This window comes from Panthera leo, chromosome B2 (genome assembly GCF_018350215.1).
Source record: "Panthera leo isolate Ple1 chromosome B2, P.leo_Ple1_pat1.1, whole genome shotgun sequence".
In the NCBI taxonomy this organism is placed as follows: Eukaryota; Metazoa; Chordata; class Mammalia; order Carnivora; family Felidae; genus Panthera; species Panthera leo.
The window spans coordinates 107,154,179-107,180,748 of NC_056683.1; the positions used below are offsets into that span (position 1 = coordinate 107,154,179).

At 39.9% G+C, this 26,570-nt stretch overlaps 1 protein-coding gene and 1 pseudogene across 1 annotated transcript in view; both read right to left on the minus strand.

The window, feature by feature from the left end:
* The window catches only part of MAN1A1 (mannosidase alpha class 1A member 1), a 161,809-nt gene extending 144,470 nt beyond the window's left edge, over nt 1-17,339 (minus strand). Inside the window, exon 1 of the mRNA XM_042939715.1 lies at nt 16,629-17,339. Within this exon, the coding sequence (XP_042795649.1) occupies nt 16,629-17,249 (621 nt within the window). The 5' untranslated portion in view covers nt 17,250-17,339. The remainder of the gene's footprint in view (nt 1-16,628) is intronic.
* An 8,042-nt stretch (nt 17,340-25,381) lies between these two features.
* On the minus strand, nt 25,382-25,959 carry LOC122219153 (annotated as a pseudogene).
* Nucleotides 25,960-26,570: the final 611 nt, after the last annotated feature.

The following is a 26,570-nucleotide window of genomic DNA, read 5'->3' on the forward strand; positions in this document are numbered from 1 at the left end:
CACTGTTGGAAATGTTTCTTCATTTGGCTTATTTTAGAAAATTAATATTAAAGTTGTTTTTTAAAAACATTTGGATATGAATGATTACTGTACTGCTCCACCTGAATATACTTTAGAAGGAGTTATACTGTCCAATGTATCATCATCGAGGACCAATTAAACATGCTTTGTTGTTACTTCTACGTAAAATCTGAGTGTCAAGTCAGTAACGATGCTTACTTTGACTCAAATCTTTTTTGGTAATATACCTCATCATGAATTTTAAAATTAATATTTCACTTGTGTTACTATGGTCATACTTTATGAAATGTCTCCCTTAAAAATTAAATAATTGCAAGATTATTCATTCTAAAATTTAGGAGTCATAGTTGCTCCAAGACTAAGGGGAGAAAAGGAAGCAACTTTTTTTTTAAATTTACTTTGAGAAAGAGAGAGAGAGAGAGAGAGAGAGAGAGAGTGTGTGTGTGTGTGTGTGTGTGTGTGTGTGTGTGTGTGCAGGGGAGGGGCAGAGAGATAGGGAGAGAGACAATCCCAAGCAGTCTGCACACTGACAGTGTGGGGCTCAAATTCATGAACTGTAACATCATGACCCGAGCTGAAATCTACAGTCCAATGAACCCACATGCCCCAGAAAGGAAGCAAATTTAGACTTTTTTCAGAGACTGTCCTCTTTCTCTCCATTTTGACTTAAACAACTTTCCAGGACTTCCAATTATTTTCATTAATGCTTAACGTATAATTTGAGATAATTATATACATACACATAATCATGTATACATTATGTATAAACATATCATTAAGGTGTATATGCTTACATTAATATACACTAATAAACATGTGCTGAATGTGGACCACAATATCATTAAGAGAAGCCTTTGCAAACAAACTGATCATGGGTTTTACTTTCAGAATTAAGTCTAAAAACAAGACACAACAGCACAAACAAACTGAAAACTAAAATGAAAACAAACAAAAACAAAAACCCAGCAGGTTGTTTGCCACAAGCTGAGATGGAATATCAACCCTCATGCTCCTGTTTCCCCCTTACTTCTCAGGCAAAGGAGTGACTCCAGTGACTCCCAGTTCCTTAGTCAAAACAGGTAAGATCCTCAAGGACGCCAAGGCAAGGGGAGGGGGGTGCATTCACCAGGAGTGAATGCAGTCTTGGGAAGATTTGTGCCAGGGCCAGATAGAGCCAATGTCAAATCCCAGGTGAGCCACCCAGAAGCTCTGTAACCCCAGGCAATTTTCACCACCCTTCTTGACCCCAATTTCTTATGTGTAAAATGGGGAAAATAAGACTGAAGTCACAGGGCTGTTCTGAGAATTAAGCAAGTTTATGTATGTAAAGTGGTTAGCACAGTGCCTAATAAGAAGTAAACACTCAACAATGGTATGCTATAATTACTTTCATATTTCTCATCCCTCTAGAATTAAAATTACAGATAAAAGAGACAAAATCCATACAAAGATGAGACTGTAAAAATCTAGTTATTCGTTGTTTTAATTATCTATAGATCAAGCTACAGAGAAAATCACTTAAAGGGGCTATTCTCAGAACAAGAAGAATAACATGCATTCTATTGGGAGAAAGAAGGAAGCATGTTATAGAGTGTAACTGAGAAAGTTTATTTTTTTATTAAATGTGTGGTCCTAACTGCTACCTCTGTTTTAAACCTAGAGAAAAAGAGAAAATTAATGGCTATTGTTGTTGTTGTTCATAAATTAAATATATCTGCAAATTAATAGCTGAAGTTTAAGAGTCATTTAAGGAATAAATGCGTTATCTCAAATATTCAGGCAAAATTCTGTTTAAGAAAGAAACAGCTAATGGGGGGCTTCTTATATAATGATGGAAAACTCTAGAATGCATTATATACAGACATTCTCTTTTATGATCACTAATGTGTTCTGTGCCTCTGGGGTTTGTGAAGACCGGGTACTCCAGAGTGAAGTACAAGAGCAGTGGTCTCACCTAGAGATGGAAGAGGGATTTCCCTCCTTACCAGTTTAGTTTACCACCTTCAGATCAGCTCTTGAAAGTGCTGACTGCAAAAATCCCCCAGTGCTTTGGAAAGCCCTAACAACCCTATGGTGATGATGCCTAAGATTTTGACTCAGTCAAAGGCATTCCTTCCTGAGACAGCCTTCCAGCAATTCCACTGAGACCCAAAGGCCCACAGATACACCAACCAGTCATGTAACTAGACAGCTTTCTCCATAAGGAATTCTAAAACCTTGCAGCAAGTGCCCCACAGGTCAGGGAAAAGGTGATCTACCAGTGCTAATGTCTGGAATTCACCTCTTAAACTTCCAGGAAAGCAAGAGTCCCCGCTGATAACATAGTCCCTTCTTGATGATTAAGGTGACTAGTTAACATCCCACTTCTGCTACTGTTATCTACCTTTGTGTCATTAGCACCACCTCTCTGTGAGAGAAAACACAAAAGGATGAAAGATGACTAATAGCATGGGTTAAAAAGTATGAAAAAAAAGGGGTGCCTGGGTGGCTCAGTTGGCTAAGCGTACGACTTCGCCTCAGGTCATGATCTCATGGTTCATGGGTTCGAGCCTTACGTGGGGCTCTGTGCTGACAGCTCCAAGCTTGGAGCCTGTTTAGGATTCTGTGTCTCCCTCTCTCTCTGCCCCTCCCTCACTCGTGCTATCTCTCTTTCTCTCTCTCTCAAAACTAAATGAACACTAAAAAAGTATGAAAGAAAAAAATATAGCTAAATTAAGCTAAACTAATTCAGCTAAAATTAATAGTTAATTATCTACGGCATATTCAGCTCTAAAATTCTAAACCTCTATTACAACATCAAAGACAAGTTAGAGGAATTAGGTCAGAGCTTTTACTTATCAAGAATACATACGTTTTCCTAATGAGAAATCCATAGTCAGTTAACTCAAACCTGGTAATATAGTTTGTTAAAACTTCTAGTCCCCAAAGAAGTCCCTTCAAAATGCCTAAATTCTAGTGCCTTTACTTTATGAAAACCTAGAGTGTAATTCTACAGATCACAGGTGGGTGGAGAACTACAACCACAGAAGCAACTACACTGAATCCCAGATTTACAGGCATATTCTAATGGAACTACATTAAAGAAGCATCAAGAAAGAAATAGATGCACAGCATCTCCCCCAAGGGCAACTTTTTGTATTTTAGTTCATCACACTATGCTATATCTTGGAATAGGACTCTCTCCTATTTATAAAATTATTGTCTATTCAATTTCAATCAACTTTAGAAACACTGTCAAGGCATAGAAAATGCAAGATTCTTTTGAATTTAGCTTTTCCTATTTCCTTACCACCAATGTCAGTCAAGTAGATTTAAAATTCTAAGACCGAAACAAATAGATTGGGAGCGGGGCGTTAAAAAAACAAACAAACAAAAAAAACAGCTAGAAAAAAGGAGACTAAAACATAAGGTCAGCAAAGAATACCTTTAGCTCTCTACACTAATCAGTTTTAATCAAATAAATCCTACTTTGAAATCTAATGTGACATGACTTAAAAATTAAAATAATACCATAAGTCAAAAACCCTCTATTATTTTAGGTTGAATCATAAGAACTCATGTCTTGTTTCTTAGGTTAAGATTAAATTCAGTTAAAATGTTCTTCAGAAAGCCTTGAAGATTATAATGTTCCAATAAAAGGAAGTAAACTTTTAGAACATTAGTGATGTTCTGTTTCCAAATCTAATCCTCCAGGCATAAGCTACAAAGTTAATAAAGAGCAGATTAAAACCAACCAAGAACAAATTATTAGTTCCGTTTTCCATTTCACTCTTCAATTCTTGTTTTAAATGCACTAGGAATCTCAGCCGCAGACGTGGTTAAAGCTGCAGCGGCTCTAATAATCAGCGGATCTTATCACAAAGGGTGTAGATACTTCCTAAATGAAAGCGCCATATGCCTAATTATTGAGCTAAATTTATACATGTAGCTATCTCTGAATGAAACATTTTCAGCCTTGCAGCTCACAAAATATTTCTTTTCATGCCTTTAAGGTATTTCTCCAGATTTCATTCTCCCCTGCTTTTTTTCTCCTCCGTCAGTTTGAGCATTGTGTGACATACCAGGCCAGGAAGCTAGAGGTAAGTGGACACTGATAAATAGTCACCCCCTCTATGGTCTTCCCAAGGATGAACATCACTTCTGTGAGATAACAATTGAAACAAGGCAAAACAATGCTTACTTTCCTGTCACAGGAAGCAGGAATTTTGGCAACAACAACAAAGTACAGAGGTAACGGCAGAAAATACAAGTGAACTAGCATTGGTTAGTTCAACAATACTGCGGCCAAAGCTTCCCCTTCTTTCCTGGAAATGACTTCTCGAATCCACTTACTTACCGACAATCCCTTTCTTAACAAAAGTCCAAGCTTACTACTCCAACCAATCCCTAGTTACTGACAAATAAAATACTATAAATACTAATAATGAATGCTATGTGTCAGGTATTACACGGAGAGATTCACATACATTTTCTACTTTAATTCTCAAAAGGACTCTGCACAAGAGAAATGTTAGCCCCATTTCACGGGTGTAGAAAGGGAGGCTCAGAAGGGATTCTGCTCTGCCACAGTGCTTCACTGTCTAACTAGAATTTTGGTGATAGACTTGAATTGTTTCTCAATTTGGTTACATTTAAGACAAATTTCTTTCCATTGTTAATTCTGGACCATGAACCGATGGAATAGAAAAAGGTCTCTTCATACTCAGGGGGTCTAACATCTAGTTGGAAGATAACATATATGCTCATGAATTAGCAACCCACAGGGCAAAGACAGAGATAACAAATGCCATGGGAATTTGGAGAAGGGAAGAGCAGCAAAGGCTGGGAATGTGAGAAAGGGCTTCATGGGGAACATGGGGAAAGTAAGAGGACATGCTAACTGAGAGGAATAAACTAAACAAGGCAAAACAAGTGTTTTGGAGACAGTAACTATGCAAGTTTAGCTAAGGCAGTTTAGTTTAGTTTAACTAAAGCTAAAGGCTCTCCCAATTTAAGAGCTATGTATGATTCAAGAAGCAGAGCCCGATTTATAGAAGACTATGAATGCCAGCCCAAGGAATGGAGACTTCCTCCTAGAGCAATATTTTTCACACTCTAGTCACTTGGCCAGTGGTATCAGCATCAACCAGGAGCATGCTAAAAATGCAAATTCTAGGGCCTACTCAGATCTACTGAATCAGAAATTCTGGGGGCAGAGCCCAGCAATCTGTGTTAATTTGTCCTCCAAAGGATTCTGAGGCTGCCTAAAGTTTGAATTGTTACTCCACAGGAAATAGAGACCCACTAAAACCTCTGAGATAGGTGACTTAAGAGAAGTGATGTTTTAGGAAAATTCATCTAATAGTGAGCTGCAGAATGAATTAGAAAAGGGACCATTTGCAAATTCATAAAGTTCACAGAGCTTCTACCGTGCAATTATTTATATGAGATGGCCCTTTTCAGGAGCTACAAAATATTAAATTGGAAAACAGGAGACCAAGGTTCTTTTGCAAAATATCACACCTTCTTACAGAGAAATTTTTATTAAATTCTAATTTCTCTAGTGGAAAATAACCCCTAACCTATTACTTTTCATTTCAGGGTGGTACTGTAAACATTACTTATAAAAACATCATTGTCTCAAAAATATTTGCTGGCAGGAGCGGCAGGAAGGGGGACACCCAAACCAACTTTAATTAGGTGTCTCATGTATAAAATTGAAATCTAAGAAAAATGACAACTCTTCATAAATGTAGTCCACAACTCTAGATAATAATGAATAGAAATGAATGAGGACCCTACCTAATTTAAAAGTCACACACCTGAAAAATAAAATAGTGAATGTAAACATAAAGCAGACTAACTTTTAAACAAACACAAACTTTTATATTCAATTAAGTGTTGACTTCCAAAAATATTTCACAAGTATCTACATTGATTTCAGCACTGTTACATCCGGTCAAAAGGTTTTTTATGAAAAATCTTCACAGCCAGTTTATGAATCATATAAGAAAATGAATACAGGTTTTCGTTTTATAAATGATTGTGAAAAAAACTTTAAAATGGTTAAAGGTATTTCCTACATTGATTAATTTCTATTCACTAGATCTGATTATGAATGACTTTTGACTGTTAAAAAGTATCAAGCTTTCCCTCAAAAGACAATGGCTTGTAGCCTATGATGATTCATAGAAGGGGCTTCAAAGATGAGTGGACACCATTTTTGGATTATGTGATTACATAAAGTGGGGGTAGAGGCGCCTGGGTGGCTCAGTCAGTAAAGCATCCGACTTCGGCTCAGGTCATGATCTCACGGTTTGTGAGTTCAAGCCCAGAGCCTGGAGCCTGCTTCGGATCCTGTGTCTCCTTCTCCCTCTGCCCCTCCCCCGCTTGTGCTCTGTCTCTCAAAAATAAATAAATGTAAAAAAAAAAAATTAAAGTGGGGGTAGGTGTGTCACACTTGAGTAACTCCTCTTGGTATGTTTGCTTAAATAAGCACATTCATTCAACAAATATTTACGGAGTCCTATTATGGGCAAGGCCCAGAGTTAGCTGACCCATTAGGTACATAAGGGGGAAGCTCTGTCCCGCTCTCAACATGTTAGTCCTGGAACCAATTCACAACAATGAAGAGCCAACATCACAGTTCTCTTGGAGTAAGAGAAAGTACTTCTAACCTATGCTATGGCTTTATCTTATTATTGATAGACCACTTACTAAATCATAATTTTTATTCACCCTAACTGCTAAAACAGCTTAAAGCAGTAGTTAATAAATCATCTTCATTTTTTATGCTCCTTAAATTGCCCACCCCACCCAGCTTCCTTTTTGTTGTTTTTTTTAAGCTAATAAATTCTTCATCACATATCCAAAGTTAAGTAATCCCTAGGAGGATTAAATAATGAAGACTAACCAAAATGTTTAATATGAGTAAATATACACAATGTATTAAATACACGCCAATTACTAAGTAGAGGTCCTTTTACACTTAATAAGAATGCCTTATAAAATTGCTGACTCGGGCTAATAACTCCTGAGGACACAGTATGGACTGTTGAAACATTTCTAATTATGAGATGAAAACCTGTAGTTGACTAGATACATCATAACATTCAACACTGCTAGTTGACTACAAAAATAACATGTCTCGGAGAACAGCATCCTAAACATTCTAAAATTACTATCATCTTAAACCACAATTTATAAAAATAATATAGTACATTTATGTCAATCGTTATTCACCATGTTAACGCAGTCTCAGAGCCAAATTGAAACAGTTCTGGTGTTTGGCAGACTTTTATGAATTAACCAAGGTCAGAGTAAAAATACATCTTGAAATGTGCAGCTCCTCACTATCTTAAAAACGCATGACTAAAAGCACGTTATTTGAAGGAGTAGCAAAAAACAAAAAGCCCAAATTTCATAAGCAAATCATGCTTTTCTTGCACTCTCAAAATACCTTACGCAAAATGCATATTTATCATATTTAAAACATTAAATACCTGTAAAATAAATAACATAATTTTTCTTCTGTAAGAAATCAGCTTTGTTAAGACTTGCCATTTTCTGGCATCACTAAAATCACTTCTGAAATTCTGTTTAGACTATTTTTGATCTTCAACTATAATCTTAAAATATTAAGAAACCATCCTGATGATTCTAGAAGGAGAAGGATGTCTCCTTCCTTCCCCAGATCTTTAAAGAGGCCAATACTTTCCTCAAATATCTGATGCAAAAGCCCAACTAGAACTTAACAATGAAGGTCAGCTGATGGAAGCTGGCTGGGTCTTAGCTGCGGAAAAGCAGACTGTTCCAAGGTTCTTGGTAAGTACCCCTATCGATAAAGAATACTTTTTTATTCTAAGGGTCCAACTCAGGGAGGAAGCAAATATTATTGTAAGTTTTTTTGTATGTTTTGTTTTTTGTTTTTTTAAATAAAATGCTGTCTATCACCTTATAGGACCTTGCCTCCTTTGGGAGCCCATGTCTAACCAGCCAGCTTGTTAGATCCACCTTCTTTGATGGACACCCCACTCCTTGGGCTTCCAGGCTTTGCCTTTTCCCTAAATCCTGCCCTTTAATAACTTCCTTGTTCTATACAACTCACAATGAGGAAATGCAACTAGTCAACCAACACAGAAGAAATTGTTGCTCAAAGGAACGCAAATTAAATATACAAGATACTGTTTCATCACCTATGAAATTTACAAAGATTCAATAGACTACAGTCACTATATTACAAGTGGAAGCATAAATTCTTTTCGGAAAATAGCCCTCAAAATGTACTATGATCCCTTGATCCATTCATTTCCTCTTCTAGGAATTCAAGGGGAAATCCTACTTATGGGGGGTTAGAGCAATAAAAAATGATATGGAAACTTAATGGACAAAGGTGTTTATCTCGGCATTTTTTATATGAAAATAAAAACTGGAAATAATCTAAATGTTCAGATCCAAGGGAATGGTTAAACAAACTATGATACTTCAATTACATATATTATATTATCATAAAATGACACAGTTATAACTGTGGGGGAAAAAAACCCTATATGTTGGGGTGAAGTAGTGTTGATATTACCTGTGACTAAATGATAGGACTGTGAAGGATATTTTTTTTCCTTTTTCTGTTCCTGTGTACTTCTAAATGTTCTCCCCACCACCACCCACCCCTGGCCAGCATTAGTTTGCAGTGAAATAAGACAATGAAAGATATTTCCTTCTTCTACAAACCTATTCTCGTCCTTGCTAAGACAAATCTCAAAGTATAATAATTTCTGCTGGGCAACTTGAGTGATATACTTTTAACAGCGGCCTTTAAGAAGCAATACATCTATGAAAGGGAGGCACTGATGGCAAAATTTCAGGCAGCTGGGAATGAGATTTTGAGACTGGGAACACACCCCTGCGCTTCCTTAATCATTCCACAGGGCTGTCCTTTAGCCTTATGCCCTGACAGAGAGTCAGTGAGGAAACACACACTTTACACAGTTCCAGCACATACTGTTGTGAAAGGGGAACTAGGGTCAGACAATCATGCCCAAACATCAGCTCGTGGAATTTGGACATGGCTACCCCCAGCAGGGATCATGAGCCCTGACCCCCTGTCTCTGGACCTTCTGGACCCTTAGAAAAATCAAGTGCTCCTCACAGGACTTTGAAAAGACCATTCAGTGAGAAAGGACTTGGTAGATAGATTCCAGCAATAGCTCATGGTCTTTGCACAGCTTAAGTTCCCTCTGCATCAGTTCACAGACTGTTTACATGCCTCTTGGCCACACCCTTCCTCATAAACGCACACCCTCGGCAAATAGGTATCCCTGCTAGTCTGTAGCAAAGAGGGTGTCAGCATATGGCATGCTGTTATTAGAGCCCCCGGAGGAAGCTGGTGTGCTTCCTCATGTCCTCATCCCTCTCTTCCATGCCTCCTCTCACACCAAGTGCCCTCACCGAACTAAGGACTGGGGACAGGACAACCCAGTGGGGGACCCACATACCAAAGTGTGAAGAAGTGCAAAGGAAAGTTACTATAATATGGCCTGTCACTAAATGAACAGATGCAGAGCAAGAGTGATGGGAAAGCAGTGAGGCAAATCAGGAACTGGGCCTTTGATAAGCTTAAGAACCGGGACACAAATGGACTGAAAAAAAGGACTTGATGGAGGCAGCCATTCTAGTTACAAAAGACAAGTGACTACAAAGGATAGCGGGCCTTTTAATTTTATTATCTCTGTTCTGGATTATCTGCTTGACTCCTGGGCATTAGTGTACCTAAAGCAACTGCCAGAGTATTCAAGATGGAAAGGAGGGCTGCGCCTTTTAAATGCTCTTAAGCCTAATCTCATCTGGTTTTCTTTCAAGTACCTAATGATCACAGAAGTCTGTGTCAGGACCCAGTGGGAGTAGGGCAGTGCTGCCCCCTTCTTTGGAGCAAAGGAATTAGTCAGCATTGCTTTCTCAGGCAATACCTTACCAAGCAAAGATGTTCCTGTCCTTCTCGGATGGTCTCAGTGGGGCTTCTCACTGCTGGTCTGCCATTCAGGGCTGAGGAGGAGGGAGGGCCAGCCCGGCCAGCCTCCAAAACATATGATCTCATTAGAGTCAAAAAATCACCTGCGGAGTGGGGCCTTCAGGCTAAGACGCAGTTCCCAGCTCTGACTTTAGTGCACTGGGGGGAATTTCAGGAAGTCACAGCTCACTGGGCCCTGTGTCTCATGGAAAATGAGTACTGGGTTTCAGGATCTCAGAGGTCTTTCTGGGCCAGAAACCCTAATAAATCTCAATTCATGGCTCTCAAAGAAGGGCAAAACCTTTGAGTTATAAAGTATAAATGCTTTATGTGAATTTTGATTGTTAGGGGATAGACTGAGCTCTGATTATAGCATTGATCATGATGAAGTAAATTTCTGTCAAGTCTAAAATAATTTTCTTCTCATTTCTTAAAAACATTCCTCCAAAGGTAAAACTGGTTAAAACACACTTAACTCAATCTATTTCAGGGAACAGTTTCAATGCCTAAGAGGTAACTCAAGGACTGTGATGGCTCTGAGAAGATGGCAGTTCAGCAATAAGCACATTTGACTATGAGAAAGAAACTAATTCTTTAACAAATACTTGAAGTACAGAAGCTGAAGAAGTCTATCATTTTAAAGATACCTGAAGTTTTTTGGAATTCGGAAGGAATCTGAGAAAATCAGAGTTGACAGTAACACAGTAAAATCATAGCTGTCTGGAAAGATCATCTTGATGAACTGGAAATGTATCCTTTTAAGCACTAAACTTAATTTGAACTGTTTTTGGTAACTTTTTGAAACTTCATTATCCACTTCCTGATTTACTAAACAGTATGAAACAATGTAATCTTAGATTGACAGCTTTAGGTAGCGACTAATAACCATAATAATAGCAAGTGGCATTTATCATACACACACCGGGCACGCTGAATATCTTTCGAAGTGTTCAGTGTGGATGATCTCATTTGAGACCTCTGATCCAACAAAATGGGTGCCATTATGATCTTCATTTTACAAATGAGAAAAGTGAAGCTCAGAAAGATTAAACTGTAACTCCTTTAAGGTCAAAGAGCTGGAAATGGAAGAGATTCAGGTTCAGGTCATCTGCCTCCAGACCAGCCCTTCTCACCACCACAGCACTGCAAGTGGTTGGAGCAGGAACAGGCAAGGGCATCTGGAGACTCTTCAGGACCTATTTGGGTAAAGAGAACTGTGCTCCCACAATATAGAACCCATAGTGGTGTAATGTTTAAATGTATGTCTACTTTTTGAAAAATACAGTCCTGCAGGCCAGCTATCAATTCTTCTGTTACACATGATGCAATGTCAGAAGAATATGCACATTTATAGTTTGAAAGCACTCCCCCACACAGTCACACTTCTTTTCTCTAAGCTGTCTCTCTTCTCTTTTGCTTCCCCACCTCTCTTTGTAAAGAATGTCCAACTGAATGTTTACAAATGCCTCGGCTTCCCACAGATCTTTATAAAGAGAAAAAAATGTCACATCAAACTTTTCCTGAGTGGCTTTAAAAAGAAGAGGTCTTCTAAATCATGCCGCTAATAAGATTTAAAAAACAATGACTACAGTTCATGTAACTTAACTAATATAAACTCAGATTTATAATACTGCAGAATTGTGTTTTGTACTCATCCTACATTAAGGCCTTCAAATAATGAATATGGCCAGTCCATTTATACACTTCAGTGGCATTTGATTTAGGAGGCAAACCATGGTAAGACAGTGAGCATGTTGAGATAGGGCTTCTTCCACCCTCAACTCTAATGTGATTTCCAGAAGAATCTTTGCGTCTCAGTTTCATCTACTGTACAATGAATAAGCTGAGCTATCTTTAAGGATTCATACAGATGAATGAACACTTTATGGCTCAGAGAATATATTTACTTTTAAAAATCAGAGAGTTATCATTTTTACGGCATATTGTTAGTAACAGAAAAAAAAAATTTGCATAGTTTGCGTAAACGATCTTTAAACAGGTTTGGGAGTGGGGGTAAAGGGGTGGGGGCGTGGTTAGTTAGAGGTAGTTCAATTACTTAACACTAAACAAGAAAGTAGGCTAAGAACTGAGGGAAAAGTCATGACTTAGTTTCCCCAAAGAAAGAATCTCTTCCTTAAACTACCAAATGCTGGTTTCTCCTTTACCATGTAGATCTGCTTAGGGTCAAGCATTTCATACTATCTCTGGAGTCCACCAGGTAGATGCTCCTATTTGACCATTCAAAACTCATCTTTGACAAACACATACATTTTTATGGTTTTGTAGAACCATAAAGAACTTAAAAGGCCACAGGTTCTCTATTGGGCCAGAGGGTATAATCAGGTTCCAATGTAGTGCTGATCTACCCATGTATATTTGTCCCTCATCACTCATACTGGTCTGTGGGTATTCCTCTTCTCTGACATTGAGACACATGCTTTAAACCCTCCTTAATAAAGAATTTGTACTACCACAGTTTATGGAATAATTCAATACAAATATGTAAGCTCTCCACTGAAATCCAAAAATTCAGATGTCATACAAAGGCATATGTGAAATACTAAGATATATTTCTTAGGATGGTTTATTTTACCAGCTCACCGAAGACATACAGAAGCATTGACTTGAAAATGCACTTTTTAACCACTTTTCATACCCTTAACTAGGTTCTCAGGCCTAGTTTAAAGAGGAAGACAGAATACTCCTCTCAAATTATCAACAGCTTCCAGAAAATTAAGCTGAACGTAATTGATTATCCATTCACAGTCTTTTCTTGCTTTCATGTATTAATATTCAACAGTCAGCATCTACTCTAGTACTTAGACCATTGAAATTTGAATTTATTCATCTATTCATTATTTAAAGAGAAAAAAAAGATTTTATTAACATTCTATGACCTACCTGCTCTGGGGAAAGACCGAAGGGTGGGGGAATCTGGCATTTGCCCATTGTTAATATCAAGTGCGTTTCAGACCAGGATGAGCAGGATAGGTGAGGTAAACTGAGAGTATTTCAGTTCCTCTGGAGTCAGGTCTTCAAATTGTGACTTTTAGTATTATGCAAATATTATTTTCCACATCAGAACTACCCATACAAATAAACTGTAAAGCTGAGTTTCAAAATAAAAGTATTAGTCTGTCAAGGTAGATTATTCCTACATCTGATCTTTAATAAAAAGGGGTTAATCGTCAATAGCTGACTTATAGACTCAAGAACAACGTAAGACTAGACTAAGGCATAAAAATATGTATTTAACCATTAGCTATCAATATGAACATTTTCTTTAAACTTATGATCATATAAACAGGTCTGGAATAAAAAACTAAAGACTGCTTTGAGAAGCCTAGAGACAACTGTGACCCATGGCTAACCAGTCCTAAAGCCTTACCTGATAGACCCAAAGTTGACTGTCAGCCCCTTCACCTCTATCCCATTTAGGTTGGTGGAGATTCCAGCTGGAGATTCCAGTCTGAGAAAGGAGGAATCCCTCTGACAACTTAACTGTCTTCAGCCCCTATTACTCAAGGACTCTCCATAATTCCAATAGATGAAAAATGAAATTATTCATCCTCTAAATTAGGAATATGGCTCTAATCCTAAAGGACAGTGCAACTTCTTTGTATAGACTCAACAAAACAAAACAAAACAGGAAAAGAGCTTCCCGATTTAAAAAAAAAAAAAAAAAAAAAAAAAAGGTCAAGGTAGAAGAGAAACTATTCTTCTAAAAATTCCATGGTGCTATTTTAACTTCTGTACTTCATTATTTTAACACTGCTTTTTACATTAAGCACAATCTGAGTACAATTTTAAAAAGATCAAACTCATGAAAATATGTATTATGTATTATAAAATTCAGGGAAATTCCAGAGTTGGTTTACAAAGTTGTTTTGGGGGGGGTATCTTGGTTTCAATTTTAAGTTTTACATCAAAGATTTACCACCCATCAAATTAGTATTGAACAGCATATAATTCCTTTTTGTAAAGGGTGCTAGGCAATATCCTATTTGAAATTATGGCTGTCTGCTCGTGGCACAAATTTGTTAAAAATTTACCAAAGTGCCAGTAACAATTGTGTTGAAAGTATAAAAACAGTATTTGCTGCCTTTAAACCAAATTTACAAAATAAATGTTTGGCTCAGAAATTATAGTCTATGCTCTCAACATATTAGACTTGCCTATACCTTCTAAATTTTAGCTATAAAACTGTTAGTACATTCAGGTGTGATAGAGAACCTAAGTATATAAAGAAAACTAGAAAATACAGGAACAACAAAGATCAAAACCAAGGCAAAGATCCACTGGTCCATGACAAATGTCCACGGTGGTGCCAGAAACAGACTCTAAAAGTGTGAAGTTAAAGTGCAGGGTACTCACTCTATTCACAATGGATAACCACTCTTTCCCCTCTAAACCTGAACAGTTTCAGAATGGCATGAGTTACTTTTTTTTGGGGGTGGGGTGGGGAGTGGTTTACAAAGGAGCACATCTGCCTGAACTAATCTGATGAAAAACCATAATCCATTTCTTCCCATTAGCTTTTGACTAAACACTGAAGCTAATTATGTCAGCTTTTTTGGGTTTTCACAGCAACATGGAATTTTAAAGAACACATTTAGTTCCACCACTTTATGCAAGACTGGGCAGTTTCAAAACATCTAACTGCTAAGATGTTAGCACCACACAGACACAGAAGGCTACATAAATTTTCCTTATAAGGCTAATTAAGACTTTTTGATTTAGAGAGACAGATAACATGGATCTAATATGGGAAGATACACATACTGTTAATATGCTGTCCTGAATTCCCACTGCTTCTGCTCTAAATGCACTTTTAATCACTATTGGTCAGTACCAATCGCTTTTTAACTTCCATGCATCTTTAGTATTTGAAATAATTTCTTTGGACAACTGTGATCTGCACTAAGTGGCAGCTCATAGGAATTTAAAGGCGTGAAACATGTGAATTACACTGTTTTAAACCTAAGGGAAACGTAAACATACAGATTTGGGGTTAATTTACATACAGGTTTCATTTGGAGATTTTTAAGGAGGATGGGAGATGAAGAGGAGAGGGAAACTGGTGAGAAGTAGAGCTTTTTTCCCCCATTTTCCTGGTGTGGTAGCCCTGGCAGGATTGAAGGGCTTCCCAGAGAAGGGAATCTGCACGACAGAAGTTGTCCAGGTGCATAAAATCCTTTCCCTCAAGTCTGGGGTTCTATGCCTAAGGAAGAGTCCCAAAGTAGAAAGGCTGATGGGCTGTTGAAGGAAGCTACCTGCACAAAAGGAAGAAGGCACCCTCCTCGTGCCTAGGGTAAACTGAAAGGGATTCAAATCCACTTTAACTTGCTCAATTACAGCTTAACCAAATTCACCTGGTCTTATAGTTAAGGTCATAAATCCTGTGACAATCCAGCTGCCTCTGTTCTGTAGTCACTCACGCTAAATACCTCTTCACCAACTTGAAAATTCTGTTTATTCTCTGAAAATGGGGGAATGAGGACGCTTCCTTTCCTGATTACCCACCCAATATCAAAACACAAAATTTATTTTCAGAGACTGTGAAATTTTTTAAATGATAAAAATATTACTTCCCCTCATAATGCATTTTAGAATGATTTGGGATGAAATGCTTTTAATATGGTTCCTACAGCTCTTGGACTGTGTAAAAATCCAGGCGGGCATAGTTTTACACAGGGGAGTAGCCGTGGAAGGAAGCATGTCCACAAAGAGCCTGCTGACTGGTGACAGTGACGGGGCTTCAAGTCCTGACTTGGTCACTAACTGGTTCTGGGGCTTTTGGGCTTCTCAACTTTCATCTTTAAATTGACAGCCCTAAATGACTTTTAAGGTCCCCTTCAGCTTTAAGCCAGTGAAGTAACCATACGTTACAAGTACGAGAAAGAAATTATGAAAGACTTATCAAAGTCCATGTTTGTCCTGGATTAACTTTGTCATCTCTGTGCTACTGTGGAGGCAAACCTGTTGCATCACATAAAATACTCTTTTTCTGGCTACATTAAAAATGCAAGAAGAGACAATAGGCTGGCTCTTTAAATGTTTCATTTTTTAAAGTGTAAACAACAGCATGTCCCCTGTTATAGGGAGTTCTCAAGTTTCACCTTTATAGTCTGTAAGTATACAAAGGATGCCACCTGGCAGAATAAGGCCACACCAGGGTGTGCTGGCTTGCTGTTAGAACTCTGTTATCCTGCGCGATTGATGCTTTGCATTTATTTCAAGCCATGTCCCAGCCTTATTTTGGGGCTGTTTGGGACCTTCGCTGTCAGTGTTCGCAGGGACGATTAACCGTGTAGTGGCCAGTGAAAGACGACGTTTGCACACCACCTGCCCATGTATGTAATACTTACCTCTCGTGGCTTATGCTTACCAGAGCATGCAAGTTAAAAGCAACGGGATTCAACCTCATATCCTAACTGGCTACATGTACTACGATAGCGAAAAAAGGAAAACGAAAGAGCCTTTGACATTGCACCTGGTGGAAGCGAAAAACCTCTATGTCCCCTTACACGTTAATGTTACAGTCTTAAGAGTTTCAAAGGTTTGTCTTTTCTCCCAGAAAAACGCTGCCAGGCAGGAGGGGTTCCCAGTACGATGCACTCACCTCTTTGATCTTTGCCCTCTTCTCGCGGATGGCTGCGTCTGCCGGCTCCCGGCCAACCGCCCCGATCGGGGGCACGAAGTCCACCGGGGGCAGCCTCCTGAACACCGCCTTGTCACGCAGCTGGTCCTGGGCCACCTTCTCCTTCTCCAGCAGGATGTCTCTTTGGATCTCCTCGGGCAGCTTCTGCAGGGTCTCCTTGGCTTCCCTGAGAGCCCGCTCGTGGTTTTCGCGGATCCTGGCCAAGTTGTCCTCCAGGGCGGCCGCCGGGTCCCCGGGCGCGCCCTCCTCGCCGCGCCTGGCTCGCCCATCTGCCGCGTCCTCGGCGCGCGCCCCAGGCCCGGACTTGTGGTCGGCGGCCGGCTGCAGGGCGGGGCTGGAGTGGAACAGGACCCCGCTGAGCAGCTTGGAGGAGTCGGGCAGGAAGAAGATCGCCCCGAAGCAGAGCGTGATGAAGGCGCTGAACACCAGCAGCAGGACGAACTTCTCCGTCAGGCGGAAGGCGGCGGGGCCGGATGCCTTCCTGCCGCCGCTGCCGCCGCCGCCGAGCCCCCCGCCCAGGCCGCCGCCCAGGCCGCCGCCCGCCGGGCTGCTGAAGAGCGGCAACAGGCCCCCCACCGGCATCCCTCCAGCCGCCGCGGCCGCCGGGGTGCCCGCTGTCCAGTGGCCCTGCGCCGCGCCGCTCAGCAGCCAAACTTCGCCGCCGCCCGGCGTCAGCGGCTGCGGGGCTGGGTCCTGCGCATCCAGGCCGCCCGAGCCCCCGGGCTGGGCTGCAGGTATGCGCCGGGGAAACAACTCTTCCGTGGGTCTTCTCCCAGGGGCAGCTCCTTTGGCAAACAAGCACGCGCGACAGACCGCTGGCTGCAGCCCCTGCGGGGAGAGAAACAGTAAAATGTGGTAATTACGATGATGGTGATAAAGTTTCCAGAGGGTCTCCGCCCTCCGACGGCCGTGCGAGCCGCCGGGACAGCTCCCCCAGCGCGGAGTGGGGAGTCCGGCTCCGGGCACCGCCCTCTTTGGACTTGGGGGGAAGTTTTCGGGTCCCGGGGGGCGGGGTGTCCTGCGCACACCTGGAGCAGGGCCGCGTGCGGACACCTCCTGGAGAGGGCAGCGCGCCTCTGGTCAGGAGGGACGCAGCGCGGGTCGGGGAGCTCGTCAACTTCGCCAGCTCCCCATCTCGGAGCTGGGACGAGCTGCCTCTGCTTCCCCGGCGGCGGCTGAGCGCGCAGCCCGGCCACCCCGCAGCCCCGGTCGCGGCTCGGCAGGGCTAGCGCGCCGACCCGCGGGCGAGTAGGAGCGAGCAGGGCTGCACTACGCCCTCCACCGCGGCCCCGCGAGCACTAATACCACTGCCGGTCTCCGGGCTTTCGGAAACGAGGGCGGTGACGCGTCCGGAGAGTGATGGCGCGGCCGGGCCAATCACGCACCGCTCAGGGTCCCGCGGGGGCGGGGTCGAGGCGGGGAGGGGGCCGCGCGGGGCGGGGAGTTTACGGGAAGCACAGCCTCGCGGGGACCCGGCCGGGGGCGGGGAGGTCGCGGGTCTGGGAGGCGCGAGGCTGGCGGGAGTTGCGGCTGGCTGGCCGTCCAGACCCGCGCCGGAGGCCCGGGGCGCAGGGAAGCGGGTGGGGAGAGAGGGGTTTCGGGGTCGGGGAGTGTATCCCGCGCGGTCCTCGGGCCCGGGTCGCAGGGGCTCCTTGGCCTCGAGTGGCCGGGGAGGCGCCCGGACTGACGCAGGACCTCCCTGCCGGCCCTCGGACCCGCCCCCCCGGGCCACGCCAGGCCCGCTCCGAGGGGTCCCGGGAAGGCCACGTCTCGCGGAGAATCGTCCGACGCCGGGTTGTTCAGAACGTGTCTTTTCTCCAGTTCCCTCTTTTTACCCAAGGCGGGGATTCCCCCGGTGCCCGGTGGCAGTCAAACCAAAAGTCCCTCGCCGAGGAGCTGTGATCCGAGAGCATTCGAGCTCTGTGGTCCAACATCCTTTAGCGTCCTAAGAGACTCATCGTTTTGTGGTTGCTCAGGATGCTTCGTCTGCATCCTTCCCCCTCCTACTTAAAGAAAAAAAGTTGTGTACCTCCTCCACCCACTCCCACTTTCAAAATTCATTTACCTCATAGAAGTTAGTCAAATTTTCCATTTAAAGAAGACAGTTTTATGCCATAGCTTCAAGTAATAAATTTCAACACTGTGTTGAAATTAAGTCTTGGCTGTGACTACTTCCAGGGAAGTAAGGACTTGGTCCAATAGAGATGGTTTTCAAGACAGCGTTATTTTCCAAAATGTGTTTGTAATTTCCCCGTTACTCTGCAAACGAAGGGTTATCAGAGAGGAAAAAGTTGACTACTGACTTCTCATTTCTGAAAGCTAGTTTGAAGCAGCCTTATCCTATGCCTCCCCCTTTTCTGGAAGCGTGACTAGCTCTGTTTCTGCTTGCCTAAAAACAAAGGAAACAGCTGGCAATTTACAGGAAGGTGCCCACAGTACCGTTGCTTCAGGTGTTAGACTGCATAAGAAAATATAAAAAGTCTCATTACAGTTTTCATCTAACTGTTCATTTTAACCATCACTATTTGTTGTGTCTTTATTTTGAGTAAAATGAGTGACATGCCCAGTGTTTCTGTTGATGGGAAGTTGTTGTTTGATAAAACCGACCTATGGCTTTAGTTATTCTGATAACTGCTGTGAAATTCTACGCCCAGAAGAGTGCAGCATATCCAAGCAGGGTAACAAAGTTTAGAAGGACTGAAAAAGAAAACAACGATGTTTTAAAAATTAAATGATGGAATAGTAATTTTTGTTTCAAACTACATTTGCTAGTTGTGGATGGACTGAAGAGTTGGAATCGGTGTGAAATAAAATTGCTTATTTTCAACAGCTTTAAAGTTCAGTACCTCATGCATAGATAGATAATAATTAGGGTTAGTACCCTAAACGCCAATCCCTTTGTGATCATCTTTTCCGGAATGACTTATTATTTTAATTATTATGTTTTAGAAATGGAATTATTTCTTATAGCCACAAAAATATTTAGAAACTTTAATTTAAAATTAGTATTATTAAATATTCCAGAAAGGTAATAAAAACTACTTTTCAGTGCATGTTTAAAATAAATGGTACTGGAAGGGGGTTACAGACTTAATTCTACTTTTGGCGTTCTTCAATTTCAACACCAAACAATTTGGGCAACTAACCCATTGAAATTGTGGAACTATTCAAAATTTAGCATATGGTCTTCAAGATTATTTGTTTCCTAAAAATTTTAAATTTGATTTATCTATATTGTGTTTGAAGTGACTGCTCTGTTTATTTCTGTTTCCCTTTATGAAGGTTACTTTAAGATTACTTTATTAATACCTGTATTTCTTATAAAACAGAGATTTATTATGAGTGAAGCCTGGCTTAAGTGGTTGATTATAGGATATGTTTTAAATGGGGCCAGTCTGTGTTAGGTAGGATGAGAAATATGTGGGAGTGCTCATATTTGGGCTACAGCAGGTTAAAAAAAAAAAAATCAGACAGTATTTAAAGAGACATACCAATTTAAAGAGAAACTAACCTAGTAAAACCCTTTAAAATAACCACACAAAGTCCTGTGTATTCATGGTAAAGGAGGAATGCAGGATGGTCAATAAATTAGAAATTGCATTTTGTTGAAGCAAAATCTGACACTTTGCTCTGATTTCACTACCATAAACACTTCTCATTGTACAGGTGGAAAACAATGTTTTATATGTTGGGATAAGGCAAAAAGTAAAAATATAGGTTATGGTTCTGGTCCCCAGATAATATAACCTTGACTGTGTCCAGTAAATCCATACTCGCCCACCTCATCTACCTGAAGATATGTCATGATCTTTGTGAATACAATGATTGTGATAAAGTTGCTGTTTTTGTTGTTGTTGTTGTTATGAGTAGTCTAATGTGAACTTAGCAACCTTAGTGATTCTGTGTGGTTTTTCTGTTTAAATTCTTGCTGTGTTTTCCAATTTGACGAGCTAGTACTGAAGTATGTGTCCCTTGTACTTTTTTCAGGTTTGCCTGCAAACCTAATTCTTACTTTTTCCTTTTTCAATGCTTATAGCTCTGTATCTTTTTTTGTAAATTGTAAATTTTTGTGTGTCAAGATAAAATCTTTACAATCAATTAATTTTTTAAAACCTGGTTTTGGTTAGAGATATCCCCCCAAGGCGCAAAGAAATCCCCAATTTATTTGGCTGCTTGGATTTGTCTGTTTTTAAAATAATATTTAACAAGGGGTACATTTAACTCTTATATTAACGTGCCTAAAATTATATGTAGTAATAATTATAAACAGGGCTATATGGGGGAAAAGTGATAATATTTTTATTAAAACTGTGGTGAATGAATATTTTTTTAAAGTTTCAAATCCCAGAAAATTAAAGTGCAAAAGTATTTCTTAGTAGGGAGTTTCCAGAAGGTACTATGTAGAAGTTTATGGAAGAATCCTTTTGAAATTTTTTCTTTGATTTAAAAATAAAAAGTAATATGACAAAAGAAATGCACTTCATATATACGGGTAGCATTTAACTACTGAAGTTGTCCAACATGTTAGATTTCTGATACAATCTTATTGTTGCTGATTTTCTAATTATCTTCAAATTTCATGTCACAATAGGTTTTGGCCTTTATTTCTAAAAAACCAAAATGTAACATGTAAAAAAATAGTTCATTGTTAATATTAATCTTTAATTTTCAATACTTCATCGGGCAGCTCTGAATTTTACATGAAGTTTATTAAGATAAGAACTAACCAAAGTTTTAAAGTAAAGTGTCAGTAACATTTGTGGTCATGTGAGGGGCTACAGTTATACCTTGGTTCTTTTTCTCCCACTCCTCAATTTACTTTGGAGTATAATAGATTATTATTACATAGTAGATTATATATTATATCTGTATAATAGATTATTTTTATAGGACTCCAATCACCTTTGTGTATGTGTGGGAGGGGGCAGTAAGAGGCTGAATCAATGAGACCCCTCTGTCCCTGCATGTTCCTGTTGAAACATCTGTTTTTGTTTTGAACACTCATTTCATAAATATTAGCAGTCCCCAACTTAAAAACATTGTGTTCCACCAAGTATTTGTGCATTAGCTCTTTGGAACTTTCAAAGCGCTTCTCTCCATAGAAACAAAGTTGTAAATGGTGCTTTGGGTTGCTAGTCTACTCTACAAAGATCTAAGACCCTAGGGAAGAATAAAATGTTGGAAAAGTCCTGTGGCAATGCTAGTAATCAAAGCAGCATTAAATTAGAAAGTGTTTTATTTATCTTGAATGTTGGAGCCTGAGGACAAACATTTATTTGGAAGAGGAGGAGATAGAATGATTATTTCAGAAAGATTCTAAGCCTACTTTCAAGGTCAGAAAGGTTGATGGAAGGTCTTAAGTATAGTTTTCCTTCATTACATACATATAGCTTTCTTTTGGTTTCAAGTGTATCACTAGAATTACCTTTATGATGTTTTTGTTTTTGTTTTGTTTTGTTCTGATTAACAAAAGGACTGAAAGAGATAAGTACAGGGAGAAATTTTTCTGAGTTAAGTTGGCAAAAGTTTGAATGAGAGAATAATTTATTATACAGGACATGCATGTCCTTGGTTGTATGACCATGGGTGATAAGTTACCTATCTCCTACATCTCTCATTCTTCATCTGTAACATTGCTGTGGCTCTTAGATTAAATGGTATAACTAATGTGTCTGGCACAATAGGTATTTGAGAAATTTAATTTAATTTTTCTACTTCCCTAAAAAGGGAATTAATGTTCAAGATAGTCAAAGAGCAGTGTCTAGAGGATTCTTAAAAGGAAGAAACCAGAAAAGCATGGCAAGCAAGAAATTTAGGATTATGTGGTTCTTCACATGGTTGTCACTTTTTAACTTCCGTCTTCTATTTAAATAATACCCATTAGAGGAATTGGGGGAACAGTCTCAGGTTTGGTAGGCAGCAGGTCCTACAATGTGTCTCCACTCTATATATAAATAGGACCAAAAAGTTTGCCAACTAACCAACTTTATAGTTCTTTAAAGCCTTTAGAAAATGTGAATGATGGCAAAGTCTCCAAGTGAGGAGAATATTACTGCTTAGTGGTCAAAGAATCAGGAAACCAAAGATTCAGGGCAAAAAGGCTACGCAGAGAAGGCCAACAATGACCCTTAGAAGTCCTTGTATATAAAATGTTTGAATTTTATGACTTGAAGAGCATATACTATTTCAACTGAGTGAAATGAAAGGAAAAAGTTTCTTTCTATGGTTAGAGAAAATACAAAATGTTTCCTTAGTTTTGAATTCATTAGGTACATTTTTAAAAGGAGTCACTTTTTCTTCAAAAATTTTTTCCTCTTCATTCTCTGTCCCATAAAAGATCATACACTTTTCCAGAAAAGCCAAATAAACTTAGAAAAGTTATAATACATTATTCTGCCCAATTGAAAATTTTTTTCATGAAATTAAATGAAATGAAACCACATGTGCTTGTTCCTGTTTTGGAGAAATGATCTACAACTATGACACAACAGCACTTTGCTTCCCAATTTCATTGCAAAATAATTGTGCTGTTTGCACTATGTGTTCAGTTTTTCATTTTGTCTTTCAAGGCAGAATTTTGTCTTAGCCCTGGGTTTCTGTAAACAGATAGGAATTCACTTACAGTTCTTTGTCCACTGAACTTATTTTTCAAGTTCACTTGGAGCATTCTTCTGCAATTAATAGATTCATGAAGGGCTAAGGTAAAAGCAGATCTTTGTTGCAGATTGTATCTGAACAAATTGCTTCTACTGAAAGCACAACAGGTAGTCTATTTGTTTAGCACAATTAATGCTGGTCCTGCCTGTGGGAATGAGAGGGACATATTGAAATTAACATAGGAAAAATGAAGGGAAGAATTCCAAATCAGTGACCCATATATCTGTTAGACTTAATGGTCTGGAACTAGCAGATAGGGTTTCTACAAATTACTAAACTTAAAATGTGTTGAGTTTGAGATACTTAATCTGGCTCTTAGGTTATAGTTATTGAACATCCACTGAGATTGTTAGGTTTTCCAGTTTCTCTCAAATATTAAATGTGTGTAATGAATTCCACTATTATGATGCTATTGTCGCTTGAACAGTAATGAACAAGAAATTAAAATATCAAGTGCCTAAACTTGCCATCCATTCTTTTTTTTTTTTCAGTTTCAACAAATATCAATTTATAGGTAATCTGTTTCATTTAGAACTCCATCCAATGCCCTCCCCAACTCCACTTCAAATATTTCAAAGCAAACTATAGTTGACCATTTCACTCATATTTCTTAAAAACTTAACCATTATCATCAAATCAAAGATCAATTCGTTAAAATAAACAATTTAGTTGGTTCATTTTAAATCGAGATCCTCAGTAAGATCTATATATTACAAGTGGTTGCTCTTTTTCTTAATTTTTTAAGTGTTTATTTATTTAAAAATTTTTAATGTGGATTTATTTTGAGAGAGAAAGAGACAGAGACAGAGCATGACCATTAGAGTGGCAGAGAGAAGGAGACACAGAATCTGAAGAAGGCTCAGGCTCCAACAGCACAGAGCCTTATTATGCCGGGCTCAAACTCAGGAAACATGAGATCACGACCTGAGCCGAAGTGGGAAGCGTAACCGACCAAACCACCGACGCACCCCCTTTTTCTTTTTAAATTTCTTTACGTCTTTAAACATACCTTATTTTGAAGGCAGAGCGTGCACTTTTCTGATGGATTGAATGTGTAGTGTTGTATTTTGCCTGAGAAATCACAGTTAGGGTTTCCATCGAGTGAGATGCGGAAGACTGCAGGAATTGGGTGCGGGCAGGGTGGGGGGGGCAACCCTGCTAAATTAAAAATAGTCTAGCATGGTAACATATTTAAAGTGTGGCACACGGTGGGGCGCCTGGGTGGCTCAGTCGGTTAAGCATCTGACTTTGGCTCAGGTCATGATCTCATGGTTGGTGGGTCCCAGCCCCACATCAAGCTCAGTGCTGATAGCTCAGAGCCTGGAGCCTGCCTAGGATTCTGTGTCTTCCTCTCTCTCTCCCCCTCCCCCACTTGTACTCTGTCTCTCTCTCTCAAAAACAAATAAACATAAAAAAATGTTTTCTTACATGAAAAAATAAAGTGTGGCACATGGAATTAAGAAATTATGAAGGGTTATCAATTTCTAAAAATATCAAGGACTAGCATATGGGAATAAATAGCTGAGGTAAAGTAGAGAGTAAGAGGATTTTGGACACAACAACCACACTTATCATGAACACAAATTAACCTTACTAAGGCCTATCACTTTGTTCCACTCCTCAACTGCTTTTTCACAAAAAATTACTGGTATGCAGACAAGTGACTCAAGCACACTTACCTCACAAATACTCAAATTCATGCCTCTGCAAAATTAGATGCCTTCAGAATCTCCCCCAAAAGTTCTATATCCAGCGATGAACAGCCATGTGGTGTTGAGTGTCATGGGTACCATATTCCTCTTGCTTGAAATACCCCTAATATTCCTTCAAAAATCACATTCAAACCACTTATCCCATGAAGTTTTACTGGAAAAAAATTCCTGTACAGTTCCTTCTGTTACTGTTCTTAGCACACTACAATTTACTTCTGAATGGTTTGCTTGCCAAATAGTTGTAAAGAATATTGGGTTTAAGAAAAGCCTCAAATTAATACAGTTTTTATTGCATCTTTAACATATCACAAATAAGTCTGAAAAATCATCTGGACAACTCAGATCTTATTCATCAGCATTTTGGACTGTTCCTTTTTTTAGAAACAGAGACACCATCCCCAAATTTTCTGATATCCTTGCTTGTAACTGTTGTGGCTTTTTGTGTCAAAGCAGCTGAGTTTGATACAAGTTTGATGTCATTTCCTTTAAGAATTAACTCATCTTTCTGGGCCTGAGATACTGAATAAGCAACACCTGGCCTCATCTGAACCCTGCTGATATATTTTTCATCCCAGGAAATTTCGAATTTCAACGAGAACCATTCTCCTGAATTACAACGTTGATGGGGAAGTGAGCATACACAGACTTCATCTTGTAGTGAATCCCAGTTTAACACCCTTGATCATGTTTTGTGCATGACTACGGATAGTGCAAACAGTAGCCAGTTCTTTCCTATTTCCCCACCATTTGTCAACTAGGAGCCTCTTCTTTTTCTAAGGAGACTGAGTTCTACATTGATGTAGTTGACATCCCTTTGCAGGTTTCCTCTGGGGCCTTCACAATAACAGTGTGTCCCTTCAGAACGATGTCAACATTTTCTGGAATATCAACAGTCTGATTGCCGAGAATGTTCTTCATTCTTGCAGTAGACAGGGCAGAGGGCCCGTTTTATATTCTTAATATCGAAAACCACATATATCTCTATCAAAAAATTAATTGCGGGGCGTCTGGGTGGCTTAGTTGGTTAAACGCCCAACTCTCGATTTCAGCTCAAGTCATGATCTCATCGTTCATGAGTTTGAGCCCCTCATCAGGCTCTGTGCTGACATTGCAGAGCCTGCTTAGGATTCTCTCTCTCCCTCTCTCTCTGCCCCTTCCCTGCTCATGCTTGTGCTCTGTCTCTCTCTCAAAAATAAATAAATTAAAAAAATTAATTTCAATATTCTTAAAAGTAGGTAGCCATTAGGGGCGCCTGGGTGACTCAGTCAGTTAAGCATCTGACTCTTGATTTCAGCTCAGGTCCTGATCTCACAGTAGTGAGATTGAGCCCTGAGTCGGGCTCCACGTTGGTTGTGGTGCCTTCTTAAGATTCTCTCTCTCTGTCTTTCTCTTTCACCCCCCACTCTTCCAGTCTCCCTCCCCTGCTCATATTCTCTCTACCTCTCCTCCTTAAAAAAAAAAAAAAAAGTAGCCATTATAAGGAATTCAGTTTTCTCAAGTAAATTTCTTTTATTCCATAGGTGTTTATAGGGTA